Below are 15,382 nucleotides of genomic sequence, written 5' to 3' on the forward strand. Positions count from 1 at the left end.
ATTAATGACATAAACTTGACTGTATTTTAAAGAACATTTTCTGTCTAGAAAGGTATTGATAGACCTCCACCATATATGAAATGGAAATCTTAAAAAAGATTGGTACGTGGCAAAAATCCAAATACAGGTATCAAGGGCACATATTCTTTAGGTGATAAGATAACAAAGTATAATCCACTTGAATCCACAAAAACTAACATGAAAAAATAAAGAATATGTAAGAAAGCAATGATAATCAAAAGAAGTTATTTTAAATTAAGGAGATATCTACTTAATTTACCAAAATAAAGTAGTAGGAATATTTTTTTAGGAACCAGAATTTTGGTTTTTAGGAAGAAATATTTGTAATTCTTTTTTGTGAAAAGATATTAGATGCTTCCTTAAATCTGAAGTGTTTCTGTTTTTCATTTTCATTTTAACCTTTCTATGTAGGCACAATTCAAACAAAGCAATTTGGGATGCATAAATTATTTCGAAAAACTCATCAAATTTGCTTTTAGGTCTTTTATATCTATAATTCCAACGCTTACTACTCCGACTATTTTAAAACTATTTGAATCTTTGTCCCCCATGTCAAATTGTAAACTTGTCAAATGAAGTTTAGTGATGTCGAAAAAGTACCTAAGTACTACTATAAATGTCCGTTACTATTCAATACCCTAAGTATCTAATAACAAACCGAAAATTATATATCGTTACTTCGTTATTCTAAATATGTTCGGTATTTTGTTTACACGGTAAGCTACATTATCTGTTATTAATAAACTTTTGAATATTTTAGCGTTCTTTCAGCAAATTTGGTTTAACCGAATGATCACATCGCACACTCAGCAGAAACAATGTTTAGTCTTAGGCCGATAAGATTTGTTTATTTAGATTCCTCCTAACTAAATTATAATGGGAAAAAAATTGAAATATTAAGTGGGAAGTGGGTGTCCGTAATAATAAGTGTTCTATTTTTTATAGCTAAGGTGACATATTTTTAAAAAATTTCGATACGATATTACTGTCGACGTATCAATGCAAGATTATTTTATGATTAGAGAGCATCTATAAATCTGGACAATTAATTTCAGAGCGAAGAAGTCGTATGCTGGAAAAGAATGTACAAAATATTTTATTTTTACATTGTAATTATAATCTCTGAGCACGTGTCAAATGTGTTGTTTTTAATGAATATTTTGATTGATGATTTTGATGTATGTTTATGGTATTGTTCGTAATTCGCATAAGTCCAGTTTTTTAAATTTTTATTACATATTTTTTTGCATCTCATAGAGTATTTAAGCATATACCCGAACTACAATACTCGCTAAAACGACACTCTGTCCTAACTGCAAGACGCAAGAGTCTCGCAGGCTTAGTCTTGTTCTTGCGTAAATCTTGCACGGTCAGTCTTGGTCTTGGTCTTGCTAAAATTAGGCGGTCTTGGTCTTGGTCTTGGTCTTGCGAAAACGCAAGAACAAGACCAAGACTGCAAGACCAAGACCGATTTTGGGCAACACTAGATATAAGTTAGCTTTTCATCACTAAGTAATTTTTTAACCAATTTCACACTCGTGAACCAGTTATCGCCTGTTATATTGCGGTTAGTATTTGCTACGGGTTCTACTAATCTAAGAACAATTTCTACTTCTGAATTTATATATTTATATGGACCTTCAGGCTGTGTACCTACATAGGTCTTCAGATTGAATGTATAACCAGTTTTAACATTCACCAAAGCAAAAACTTTGACTCCATCTCTAGCCGGTTTGTTCGGTATATATTGTTTGAATGCGCAACGTCCGCGAAACGCCAATAGTTGCTCATCCAGAGTCAAATATTAACTTGCTATAAAATATCTTTAAAAATTGGCTAAAAATTGTTCAAAAATCTCCCTAATTGAAGCCAGTTTATCAATTTCTCTTCTTTGAACTCTGTCTTCAATGTTGTCGAAACGTAGACACCTCTAAAGAAATCTGAAACGTTTTTCACTCATGGCCAAATAACATAATTCTGCACCACTTCCTTTTGAGTTGTCCAAAATTTTGTGTAAGTTTTTTCGAGAAGATCTTAAAACACCGATTATATAAAGAATCCCAATAAATGCCCTTATCTTTCTTTCGTCTGTGTTTTTTGCATCTCGCTCTCGTTCAAATCAGTCTCTGATATTTTGAATATAAATATTAGTACAAGTAGTAATCGTTTGTATAATAGACTCATCAAGTAAAAGATTAAAACACTCAATACCTGATTTTGTATTTTTAGCAAGTCCCTTCGAACCAGGTAAATGGGTTACCAGCAGAGTCCTTTGAAAGCAAAATATTGTTTCCAAATGGTCTAACTTGTTGGGGTCCTAGACTCCAACATATTTATTTATATATAAAAATAAAAAATATATAAATACTCTATTTTTGGCCTACAATGTAAAAAAATATCATTTAAAAGTGTTACAAGACTTTTTCGCATTTTTAACGTTAATTTAATAGACGAACAAGAATTTTTATTAAATTTTAACTAAATTTAAAGTCATGTAACAGAATGGTTCCATTTGATTACTTGACTTGTGATATTCATTCCTTGGGCAAATAACCTTGAAGGCTGCCGTAAATCTTGGCCCTGCAAAAAAAAAATAATTAATATAATCATCAAATATAGAAGACGTTTTCTAAACAATAATAAACTCCAAATTTCTGGGGATTACGAGCTGAAAAAATAGTAAGTTTAGAAGGTGTTTTTATGTCTTTACTAAAACTCCAATTTATTTTACAGACATTACTATAAATAACACCCCCATTCAAATGGTGAATAATTATAAATACTTGGGAGCTATGAAAAACTAGAGAAGTGATTAAAATCAAATTAAATCAGAAGACTTATTGAAATTGCTAGGTACATTTTCATAAAAATGAAAAAACAATTAAATAATCGTTATATCAGTCTCTTTCTACGAATTAGAATGTTAAAAATAAATGTGTTTAGTACCTTTTTGTATGGTGTGGAAGCATGGACTCTCAAACAAAACAGTATAAAAAGCAGTGCTAGTTTCGAGATGTGGCGCTATCGACAAATATTAAGAATAAGTTGGAATGACCGGTTAAACGAATAAAGACTTTAATATTTTTGTTGGGAATAAGCCACAATTATACTCCAATAATACAAAACATTGATAGATTAAACAAATTTTGTTTTTGTTACTTGGTAAAATATTCTTCTAATAATTTTGTGTGACTCATTCATATTGAAATTACTTCTACATAAGATTTAGCCATACGGCTCACACTCCCTCTAAGGGGAAAATTCACTCATTCCAGAAAGGACTGGAATTGTTAGCTAGTTCTTGAAAGATAATCTTTTCTACTATTTATAATGATTTGGACTTAAGAATCTTTAACAATATATTTCAGGTAATTTTCAGTAGAAATAACCTGATCCTGAATAGCAAGTAGGAAACTATCTGTGTCGGGAAACATCTTTCCGAAACAGTTTTACGCTGCATTGTCAACATATTCTTGGCTGATTACATTAAGATGTCGCCCATGCAGAGGTTTACTCATTTAGATGCGCATTTTTTCTTGCTTAGTTAGGTTGTTTATGCGCATTTGTTGCTCTTTCAGTTTCAGCGGCGTTGTATCATCTACTGCGCAAATTGCTCGGTGTAAACGAGATGTTTCAGGCTGCGCCTGAAAATAGATTCTTGAATTAGCAACCTGTTTATCCAGTTGCTCACCTATGTCCCTTCCTTCCTGATATCACGGTAATGTTGTTTTCTTTACTAAACTGCGTAGATGATGTTTTTGCGCCTTTGTGAAAAGTGTTTTTTCTTACTTTCTGCTGAAGACTTTCTATATTCGTTGTTGACCACTTTATAATACCAAATAAATAGTTAAACGTGGAACAGGCATACGTATTTAATTCATTAAACAAATTTTTTACTATTAAGCTTTGATCGATTTAGCTGTCTTACTCTTAGTACCAACTCTGAAGTTAGTTCGATTTTTATTTGTTGACGGTTAATTTTCTGCGCTTGCTTTATTCCGAGATATTTATAAATATGATTTTGACCCATTGCCTTGATGTTTAGGCCATCTTGCATATCGAAATCTTAGGACTGTACCTTTCCTCTGACCATATTTAGAACACGGCACTTGTACAGTACAAAGCGCAAAAGCGCATACTGATATTATTTTAAAATGTTTCTCCAGTTTTTAGCATGTGGTCCAAGTGATTTCGAGTGGAAGCCATTAATTCTAAATCATCCATACAGCAGATGATTAAGCTTTGCCACTACAGTATTGTTATTTTTGATGCTCAAGGCTGAGTCAGTGGAGTTCAGTAGCTGGGTTCATAAGATGGGCTTTTCCAGTAAAATTCTTATCTCTCTTTTCCATGTAATTTACCGGTCTTTACCTTTAGTATTTTACATGATACTATGATTAAGAAGATAAGATATTGCGCATAAGTCGTGACGTAATTGGAGAGTTGCATGTTTGTAATGTCAGTTTTTTGTATGTGTCAATAAATAATCTGTATTAAATAGTTTGGAGATATCCTTTTGTGTACGATTATTGTAATTATTAAACCTTTATTTAATATTATTATTTTGCTAATTAAATAATTTCATCACAGAATGCATAAAAATCCCATTTAACTTTAACAAGAATTCAAATTCTACTCTCCAATGACGGCATGCGCGAACACGACCGATTTTGTGCTACGGGAAGATCCTATCTTGTTAGTCATAGTATCATAGTATTTTAAATCAAATAGCGAGTTTACATTGTTTATATTATTTATTAGTAAATACTGACGTTTAATCTTGTGCATATTTTGTTTATTATATATTGTTACCACCAAATTTATCAAAAGCATTTGTTAAATAATTTTTATACAAAAGAGTGTCATGAAAAAGGATTTTTGTGTGCTAATTTGTCTGATTAAGGACTTTTACGTTGTTACTGATAATGTCTGCTTCAGCTGCAGATGAAAAGTCAACAACAAAATTTTGAAATATGGTCAGTAAAAACTGATAAAAATGTACCTTTGCAAATATACTTACGTCAATAAAGTGATGCCGAATTGTTGCAGATTTAATTTCGGATACTGACTGAACGAAATTTGTATTACGGTAGGTGTCTGAAAATCGTAGACATGGGCATAAAATTTAGTCGTACTGATATTTCGTGTGTCATCAAATTTGTATAAATCTTTTGACAATTTTGTAGTAATGTTTCCACAGTGGAGGTTTTCCAAAATTGTTTTTTCTTCCAGTCCTTCAGTTTTAACTGTTACATTCACTTTCGCCGGCTTTGAACATGTAATCTGGACATCTACGTCCAAGTTAGGTTTGGTAGGGGAATTAAAATAGTTAATTCGTGTGAAATATTTATCGCTTGGTTTTGATATATTAAATGTGAATCTATAATCTGTGAAAAGTTCATCTGAAATAAAAAATGAATTAAAAGTAATGAAATATATTTGTAAATAAATTTTTAAAGTTTTTGTATTGGCACGTTTGATGCAGCACTTGGATTATTAGTATAATTTAAGTGTATTCTTTTATATTAATGAATATATTAAAAAGAGACTACGTAATATTTTCAGCTATTTTATGTGATTCCGACGATACTCTGTATTCTACGAGACGCTTGTCGTAATCGTATATTTTCTGTTTTGTTGTACAGATTTTTCTCCTCTTTCTCCTTTACAAACAATTCTGCTTTTTATTGACGGATTGATATCGCTATATAAGATTGTCACTGCATTTTTTTGCCCAGTAGTTCGATACGTCTTTTACCGATGGGTGGTTTATACCTTACAATTTTAAACACACGAATCTCTTCTATTCTGCTTTTGTGGTTATTTTTTTTTCTGATTGGTGTCCACTCGTTTATAAGCTGTACATTACATTTTCTTCTGAATTCTTCACTTCCCTTTTGATTTTTCATGTGTTTTCTGTAATTATTCTTGGTACTCTTACCTCTGGCATTTTTAGTAGCCTGTATACTGTGGGTGTGCCAAGTCTTATTTCGGATGTATACGTCATTATTGGTCTTACATTGACTTTGTATATATTCTTAACTTCATCTCAGTGTTACTACGTCGGATTCGCCATACAGTGTTGTTAAGATATCTACTCTATAGTTCTAAGCTCTATGGCTAAGCAGTGTAATTCCACAGTATTTTATTTCTATTCATTGTTTGATACTGTCTAAGTTTTTTTCTATCAAATACTATTAAAATAAGAAAGACATAGCTAGGACACATAATGCGCCATAGGGAATTTGAGGAGCTCCAAGTAATATTAGAAGGCAAGATTGAAGGTAAAAGGGGCATACGACGAAAGACAAAAGCTTGGCTATGAAAAACCAGAGATTGGACCCACACAAAAGGAAATAAATTAATTCATCAAGCCCAGAATAGAGAGAAATTTGCCATATTGATCGCCAACCTCAACAGATGTTGGCGATCACCTTAGGGGGAGGAGGAAGTTTTTTCACATTGTATATCATTATAAACTTTATTATTTATTTAACACTTCTAAAAATTGTGTCTAAACATCTTAAAAGGAAAAATACTTTAAGAATTGCATCTAAACATTTTCTTCTTCTTCTTTGCGCGACTAGGAATACTCCTGTTTGTCTGCCTCTTATTCTGTTTCAGTCGTTGTTGACTGTACATTTCTTTCCACCTTTTTGGGGCCTTCCAACGGGTCTTCTGCTATACGGCTTGTTGTTTTTACAGATGTTCGCTAATCTATCTGGTCCCATTCGGATTACATGTTCGTTCCAGTTTTTTTTTTCTTGTTTTTATCCACCTGTTAATATTTTGAATGTTGCATTGTTCGCGTATACTTCTGTTGGTTTGTCTGTCTCTTAATGATATGCCCGCTATTGATCTTAATACTTTCATTTCGATATTGTTGACTCTTGTTGTTTCGTCTTTCTTGTATCGGTCCTTGTCTCCGCTGCATATGTTAGGATTGGTCTTACTGTTGTCTTGTATACTTTCATTTTGCTTTCCGTGGTCAGATATTTTTTTCTCCATATGGTTTCTCGGAGGCAACCACTAAATCTGGCCTCTTTTGATGCTTGCCTTGTGGTCTCTGTTACTCTGTACTTATATCCCTGTCACTAGTGATTGACTCTGACTCTACTACTAGGTAATTGAATTTCATCACTTGTTCTAAAATTTTGCCGTCTATTTCTAGTTTGCATCTACGCAGCTCTTTACTGATCACTATACATTTAGTTTTTTCTATTGATATTCTCATATTAAGTTTGTTTGCTGTGATATTGAAGGTGTGAAGCTGCCTTTGTAGCTTATCTTCGTTATCAGCAATTAGTACTGCATCATCGGCATAGCATAGTATTGTGATTTTATGCACTCCCATGTGGTATCCGTGTCGTTTTCTTACTTTACGAATTATTTGATTCATCACCATATTGAATAACAATGGGCTGAGCAAGTCTCCTTGGCGGATTCCTCCTTTTAGTTCTATGCATTCTGTTTCCCCTGTTGGCATTATAAATCTGGTCTTGTTGTTCTTGTTAATTTTATTAATTGTCCTTATTATCTGATGGCCTATTTGTTCAGCTTGTAATAAATTTAAGATGTCATTTCTCTTCAGCCTGTCAATAGCACTTTTAAAATCTACAAAGCACATGTATGCTGGTTTTCCATATTCACTAGACTTTTTTATTATTTGTCTGATAATCAAAATTGCATCTATTGTGCTGCGGTTCTTCCGGAAGCCTTGTTGTTCATCTGCCATGTTCGCTTTTTCCTTGATTTTATCTTTTATGACTGCCGTTAACAATTTTAATGTACTATTCATCAGACTAATTAATGCCTCTATAATTTTCAGGATTTCTCGAGTCTCTCTTTTTAAGTATTTTCATTCAGCTGATACTACTTCGGTATTTATAAACCGGTATTTATAAACCGGTCTAAACATCTTCGAACGAAAACAAGCATAATTTAAGCGTTTGTTTGTACTTTACCGGGTACCGGGCCTTTACCGAGATAGGTACTGTCATTCTCTTATTCCCTTACTTCCCTATTCTCTGTCAGTCCCGCTTGGATTTTAAAATAATGTTGGAGTTTTTAATCAAGATAAATGTGGGTATCGAAATATAATGCATGCCGATCAAGCTAAATATTCAAAGCAGCACTATTCCCCGTAAGATGAAAATCATTCTGATTTTGGTGGCGAGCCAAGAATTATCCGCTTGGTTGCTTGAGTGGACCTATGCCGATATAGTTTCTTGGTAATTTTTGTGCTTTTATTTTTGAGAAATCTATTACGGTTGCCTTAATTTCTAATTTATGTCTTGTTTGCAAGAATATAAAATATGTTTAGCTGCGTGTTTATGAGAGTGAAGTTGGAGCAGTGACCATAATTCTTCAAGTTGTTCGCTAGGAAGTAGTCCATCCAGGCATTGTATCAAGATATTTTAAAATGGCCCACAAAAAACTTAAAAAAAGTAAGTGAATTGCAGGTCTGATACAAATTCTGTTAAAGACCTTAATAATAAAATTTACAAAAAATAGGGTATATGTGTATAGAATAATCACAAAAAATCTAGTACTAAATGATAGAAAAAAATACAAAATTCTAGAGAGTATAAATACCTGGAAATGATACTTACTTATAACGGAACCCTGGATAAAGTCATTAGATAGACAAATATCCAAGAAAGAAAAGCAATAGCACTCTTGAATACAGTACTATGAGATAAAAGTCTAATCAAAGAAAATAAGATCAGAATATATGTCACAGGTAATTGCACAAGGAAAGTCTAACTAACAGATTTCGTACATGTGTGTTATTATAAACGCTTAGATAACTGAAGGGCTGAATGAATAAAGGAGGTATGTAACAAAAAGTAAGATTTGAGATAGTTGACCCCAAAGTTTTCGTTGTAGAACTTTTTTGTAGTTATTGATTTTCAAATGCTTAACTAATCATACTGTTCCCATGAGTGGTGAAATTAATATGGAAGTTGAGAAAATTTTTAAATATCTGCTTACCAGACAAAAAAAAAAAGATGTTGTTTATATATTTCTTTCTTTCGCAAAGATTTTGTATATTTCATCTTTGTCTAAAGGATAAAACAGGTTATGTGCATACAATTGAAAATACTGTTGTGTAGATATTCAAAATGATATTTATTTTTAACATGTATACATATTTTAATAACACCAAGGATATCGAAAATTGTCACCCCTTATTGTGTTAAGTTATCAATTTTCTCTTTTGATAGTGCACCGGTTTCAAAACTCTTGGAATGTCAAAATCTTCGGAAAGTGTGGAGGGCTTTTTCAAACTTTTAAGAATATTGACTTCTTTAAAAGGAGTACCATAATCGAAACTCTCTTTGAAGAGGTATGCCCCATAGGTATTTACACGGACCCATTTAATGCCATCACGGAAATATACTTTTTAATTTAGAACATCTTTTCTCCTATTCATCAGTAGCATTTTATTTAGGTTCTCGGTGTCTTTGAAATGATGCATATCAATAACCATATTATTCTTTTTATTGGCAAAGGCAATAATTTCACGGTATTGTTGTGGGGTACAAATAGTTTGGTGTTTCCTTAATCTTTTTTCAATTCGGCCAAAATCCCGGTCTGAATCCAAGTAGGAATAACCTACTTCAGGAAACTTATAGTCGATTATTCGGAATATTCCTTTTTGTATAAGATACTCATAAACACACATCATTAGGAAATTTTTGTTCTGCCCTGCACACGAATCTGTCCAAATAATTAAGTGATTGTTTTGTTTAAGTGCCAGCTCAACTACAATGGTTCTTAAAAGACAACTAGCGATCTCACTACTACCCCTGCATGCTTGGTATTCAGTCCATGTATAAAAAATAGTTTTGTCAACTTTTTGAGTTATAATATGTATGCCTAAATTATAGAACCACATTTGGCGGAGGTAAAATGCTTTAGAAGTATTGAGTCTAGGCAACGGCATCGTTTGTTGGAGGTCGAATGTCATATATGCAACACCATCTGTATTTTTGGCTAGTTCCCTGTCGATATTCTGAGCCGCAAACGTTGCTTTTTGAGAGAGTTTTTTAATAAAAAATGTATCGATGATCAAGAAGAAAATGCAGTGATTGGGTAATATGACAGTTTGTTTTTACGAAAAATTACAAATATGCTCGTAGCAATATATGTATAACAAAGAATAAAAGTATAGAAAAACTGCGAAACTTCTTAGCAAAGAAATTTAACAGTGAATTATTAATACATCGATAGGGGTGTTTGGATAATATTTACATAAAATAAAAGGGCAAATATATTTTTCAATATCCTCATAACTACAGGACGTTAAGAAGAATACTTAAGCAATACTTACAGTAGCAAGCGTTATTCTTATATGGATCTGGATAATAATGATTGAACTTGTCACACTGATCGCAATTATTTCCAATCGTCCCCTTTGTCAAACAATTGCATGCTCCACTCTCTGTATTACAGTCGTTAGCATCAAGACTACATTGGCACTTTTTACATTGGCCTCCATTTAAAGTACTTCCCCAGTAACCTTTAATACATTGCTGACAGTTGCTTCCAGTGGTCCTGTTATTGCATTTAATGCAGGTACTGGAATTATTATCACAACTACCATGGCCGTTGCACTGACACTGAGGACAGCTTCCGAAGTACCAATGTTTTACTGGACAAGTCGTCGACGTGGTGTTTGTAATTGGTCCTGAAATACAATCAAATTTAATAAAATCATAAGCAGTTTCGTTAAACGTGTTATTTTTAAAAATTAGTATTATTGATACTAATTTAGCGTTACCCACATTATCCAATCTCTGAAAACATGATACAATTATGGAAACCTACATTTTATTTTGTGTCTATTCTATTTTAGTCATTCGATTCTATTCTTTTCTATTCTTTTCCGTTCCGATCCATTCCGTTCCTTCCGTTGTTTTCCATTTCTTTCCTTCTGTTCCTTTCCATTCCGTAAGGTTCCATTTTATTCCATTTCATTTCATTCCATTTTATTCCATTTCATTCTATTCCATACGATTGCATTCAATGCCATTCGATTGAATTTAATTCCATTCCATTTCATTTTATTCCATTCCATTCCATTCGATTCCATTCTATTCCATTCTATTCCATTCTATTCCATTCTATTTCATTATATTCTATTTTTGCCCATTCTATTCCATTATATTCCATTCCATTCCATTTTATTTCATTCTATTCCGTTCTATTCCATTCTATTTTATTCTATTTCAATCTCTTCCATTCTATTCCATTCTATTTCATTCTATTCCATTCTATTCCATTTTGTCCCATTCTATTTCATTCTATTCTATTCTATTCCATTATATTCCATCTTTTTCTATTCTATTCCATTCTATTCCACCTTATTCCATTCTATTTTATTCCATTCTATTCCATTCTAGTCCATTTTATTCAATTCTATTCTATTCCATTCTATTTAATTTCATTTCATTCTATTGCATTTCGTTCGATTACTTTCCATTTCATTCCATTTGATTGCATGCCATTTCACTTCATTCCGTTCCATTTCATTCCATTTCATTCCATTTAATTCCATTCTATTTCATTTCATTCACCCATTTTAATATATTCTATTTTATTTTACTTTTTTCGATTCTTGTATACTCAAGAATGTTTATCAAACATTTTCGAGAACTTAATGTACTTTCAAGGTAACTTTATAGTTTTCAATATTTAGATTATCTTGATTATTTGGTTAGTTATGACGTTATGAGTCAAATAAGACAGTATAACAGTATAAACGAAGTGTATAAAGATACTTAAACCATAGGTAGAATCTAGGATAAAAATTACGAGATAATTCCACTCACCTTCGTACTCTCCAGGGAGACAAATTCCAATTCCTGTTCCGGATCCGTCATCGCACCAACCGCATAATGGGTCATCTTTACATTTTGAACATGTGTGATAAAATTCACATTCTGAGGTACTGGCATCGCTTGATTTGCACTCTGAACTAATAGAATAGGCTTACAATAAAACAAAAAAGTCTAGATATGGATAGATTGCTATCTCTAGGAATCGAGTACTAGAGATAAAGCGCCAAGATTTCAAGGCTATCCCATGTTAGAAATACCATTGAAAAATCTGTTATACTTAAAGCCTCAACAGTATCGACTGGTTAAAAATGTATACGCAGATGATATTGCCTAAATTATTCCTTAATTGAAAAGTCATTATTTACAATTTTCTTTAGTCTTTTATTTAATGATATAATCAAAAGCATTAATCTTCCTGTTAAATATGCATTATATTTTAATAACCTTGTATTCTTTTGCAGAGGAAAAAATATCGATACAACTTGTCGACTAATGCAAACAGCCCTTGATAAATAATATAGAAAGGTAGTGGAGACATACCAAGCTTTCCTTTTCAACTCAAAAAACTAAAATTGTAGAATTCATTAAAAAAATGACAAGATAATCCAACTTTGACATACAACAGAGTATTAATAGATGTTATTAATTATCAAATTATCATAAAGTCTTAGGACTGACTTTTACAGACTTATTTGCAATACACACATCCAGGAAACAAAAAAAACTGCTTTATATTTTAAATAGTCTCACATTTAAGTCGCACATTTCCAATGGGAAACTGATGAACATGTATTCTTTGGCGTTTACAATATACATCTAAAACCTCTTAACTCCGTCCGTATTACGAGTTTTAGGCTCTGCCTTTGCTTCAGATATCTTCTTTAATCAAATTCAGCTAGATTATCAGCTAAACTATAAAACTTAGCCTACCCACTACTTGTTTAACCAAATAATCTTATCCAGCCTTCATATCTTTACACATTCATCATAGCACAAGCAACTTCCAAATTTCAATACCCCCTTTTGCTCTTTTAATAAACATGATACTGAACTTTCATTAAACAATCGTTTCTAGGCATACTTAATCGAAATTAAGTGTGCCCAGAAACACTGTTAACGAGTGGGTGTAATTAATCAAAATGTGAAGTGTGCCTAGAGAGACATTTATGAGGGAGTAACAACTAGTGTTAGAACAGGTGTGGGAAAGATTGATAATTTTCATGTTAAAATACGACAGTACTTCAACAACCACCAACGGTTGATACTTAGTCCTTACAACAGTGAAACTACAGGGTAACATCCCGTGGTAGGTACTTAATATATGCTAGTGATGTAGTCTTAGTAGAAAATAGTGAAAGAACAAAAACTGGAACAGTACGACAAAACAGAATATTTGGAATGTTCATTTAAAGTAACTCATCTTTATACTATTAGTACTAGACTCTATTAGAACTCTATTAGAACTAGAATAATATCGTTGGATAATGAAATGATTGTGAAAAGTAATAGTTTATGTACCTAGGATCGGTGTTATACAGTAATGTGGAAATAGATGGAGATCCATGCAGTAGAATTGGAGTTGGGTGGATAAAGTGGCAGAAAGCGAGCGGTGTGTTGTGTGATAAAAAAATTCCAATGATGCTGAAGGGAAAATTCTATAAATCAGCTATAAGACCAGCTATCATATAAGAAACTGAATGTAGGGCAGTTACTAAAAAAAAGAGGAAGAACAAATGATTGTGGTGGAAATGAGAATACTAATATGGATAAGTAGAGTGAGAGAAAAGAATAAAATTAGAAATGAGTATATTAGGGGAAGTCTAGGACAATTGTTGCCAAGATGGGAGAGCATAGGTTAAGATGATTTGGTCCTATTCAACATCAACAACTTAATACCTAATATAAAGAATTACTAATCTGCGGGTTCATGAAAGGAGTAGGAGGGGAAGACTAAGAAAGACCTGGAGGGGATGCTTAGGCAGGGCATGTTGGTAAAGAGGATTAATATAGATATGATTAAGGTAGAAAGTTATGAAGAAATGTAATTAGGGAATCCGACCCTGCATAAAAATAAAGAAAGGGAATGATAAAATATATTATAAACCTACGGATCATGAAGTAATTTTCACTATTTTCTGGTAGCTTCACATGCAGGACTTGTCGGAAATAAAGCTACAGTTGTGGCTACAAAAGAAGCTTCTAATTTGGATATATTTATATCGAACACCTAGTTGCAAAATTACTTACACTGATATAATATACAACCAGTTATACCTTCCTTAGAGTTACTATCTATGCCCAGAAGACACAAAATTATTCTAAGAGGATTAAGAATTGGACAAGCTTAGCTTACACATGACTTTTAAATGTCGACCACCAATCCACCTGCATAAGGCCCATTGCAGCAGCGCCTTTACCATCAAACATTTCCTTAAAGAATATCAAAGTTTTTCTACTAAAATAAACCGACACCAGTTGGTAAAAGTGTTGAGAAGTGAATATAAGAATTGTTGAATGAAACTGAGAAATAGGCAAGTATGTTTAAATATTTAAGAGACAATAAAGTGCTTTATAAACTCTGAAGTTTAATAATGTAAAACAATCAAATTTGTATAAATCATATATTGATTATTATGTCAAATGTAAAACTGTATTTGTAATATGTTTGTACTATACTGTTGTTGTGTCAATGATCTCGTCGCTGACACACGTTAATTTGAATGAAACAAAACAACTGAGGAAACTAATCTCCCACTCACCTTCTTTTAATACTAATAGTGATTAGTAATGCTTTAAACAAAGTAAGAGATAATACAATAAAAAAAGCAACAAAATTAAAAACGTAAAAGAAAAGCATACAAAAATGTAAGATGGTATAAAACGTAAACTAGGGGGACTATAAACTATAGTTCTTAGGGATATACTAAGCCAATTTGATACTAACCTAACGTTTCCTACACAATGCTGACATTGAGAACCTCCCCAGCCAACATCACAGACACAAAGTTCATCTTTACAAACTCCATTTCCACTACAACTGGTGTCATTGCATGACGCAGATATATTTGGCAACACGAAAATACTAGCAAAAATTGTTACAAGAAAAACGAAATATTTGTATGGATGTGATTTATATATCGAGATATACATTATCTTGCGGATGTTTCTGTCTCGGGTACCTACTCTTACAAACAGAAGCAAGTTAAACACTAATTATTTGTATCGATGTGATTTATATATCGAGATTTACGTTATCTCGCGGATGTTTCTGTCTTGGAGACTCTTAAAAACAGATACAAGATTTGCTTGACCTTGAAAATATTATGAGTAGCTTACTAAACTAATATATTAATAAGGTACGGTGTTTTTATATGGGAAAATATCGCCTCTTAATAGTCTGGTAAAAATGTGATAAATATTGTCCAGTTTCAGATAAAAGCAAATGCAATTTACGCAATAATCAAAACAAATAATTATCTACAGCAAATTATATTAGCTAAATCTCACAAACTTCA

At 32.3% G+C, this 15,382-nt stretch overlaps 1 protein-coding gene across 1 annotated transcript; it reads right to left on the reverse strand.

The window, feature by feature from the left end:
• Window positions 1-1,654: 1,654 nt before the first annotated feature.
• On the reverse strand, window positions 1,655-15,171 carry LOC140445760 (attractin-like). Its single transcript, XM_072538083.1, has 5 exons — window positions 14,812-15,171; window positions 11,859-12,004; window positions 10,358-10,714; window positions 5,042-5,423; window positions 1,655-2,601 (listed from the first exon to the last, which is right to left on the reverse strand). The coding sequence occupies exons 1-5, from the start codon at window positions 15,015-15,017 to the stop codon at window positions 2,556-2,558; spliced, it is 1,137 nt and encodes a 378-aa protein (XP_072394184.1). The 5' UTR covers window positions 15,018-15,171; the 3' UTR covers window positions 1,655-2,555.
• Between the last annotated feature and the right edge of the window lie 211 nt (window positions 15,172-15,382).

Source organism: Diabrotica undecimpunctata, chromosome 7, assembly GCF_040954645.1.
Source record: "Diabrotica undecimpunctata isolate CICGRU chromosome 7, icDiaUnde3, whole genome shotgun sequence".
In the NCBI taxonomy this organism is placed as follows: Eukaryota; Metazoa; Arthropoda; class Insecta; order Coleoptera; family Chrysomelidae; genus Diabrotica; species Diabrotica undecimpunctata.

Coding starts and splice junctions, on each gene's coding strand:
- LOC140445760 (XM_072538083.1), bottom strand. CDS start 15,017: ATGTATATCTCGATATATAAATCACATCCATACAAATATTTCGTTTTT. Junction 5,424..10,357: donor TAAGAATAACGCTTGCTACT/GTAAGTATTGCT, acceptor TTTTTATTTCAG/ATGAACTTTTCACAGATTAT. Junction 2,602..5,041: donor TTCGGCATCACTTTATTGAC/GTAAGTATATTT, acceptor TTTTTTTTGCAG/GGCCAAGATTTACGGCAGCC.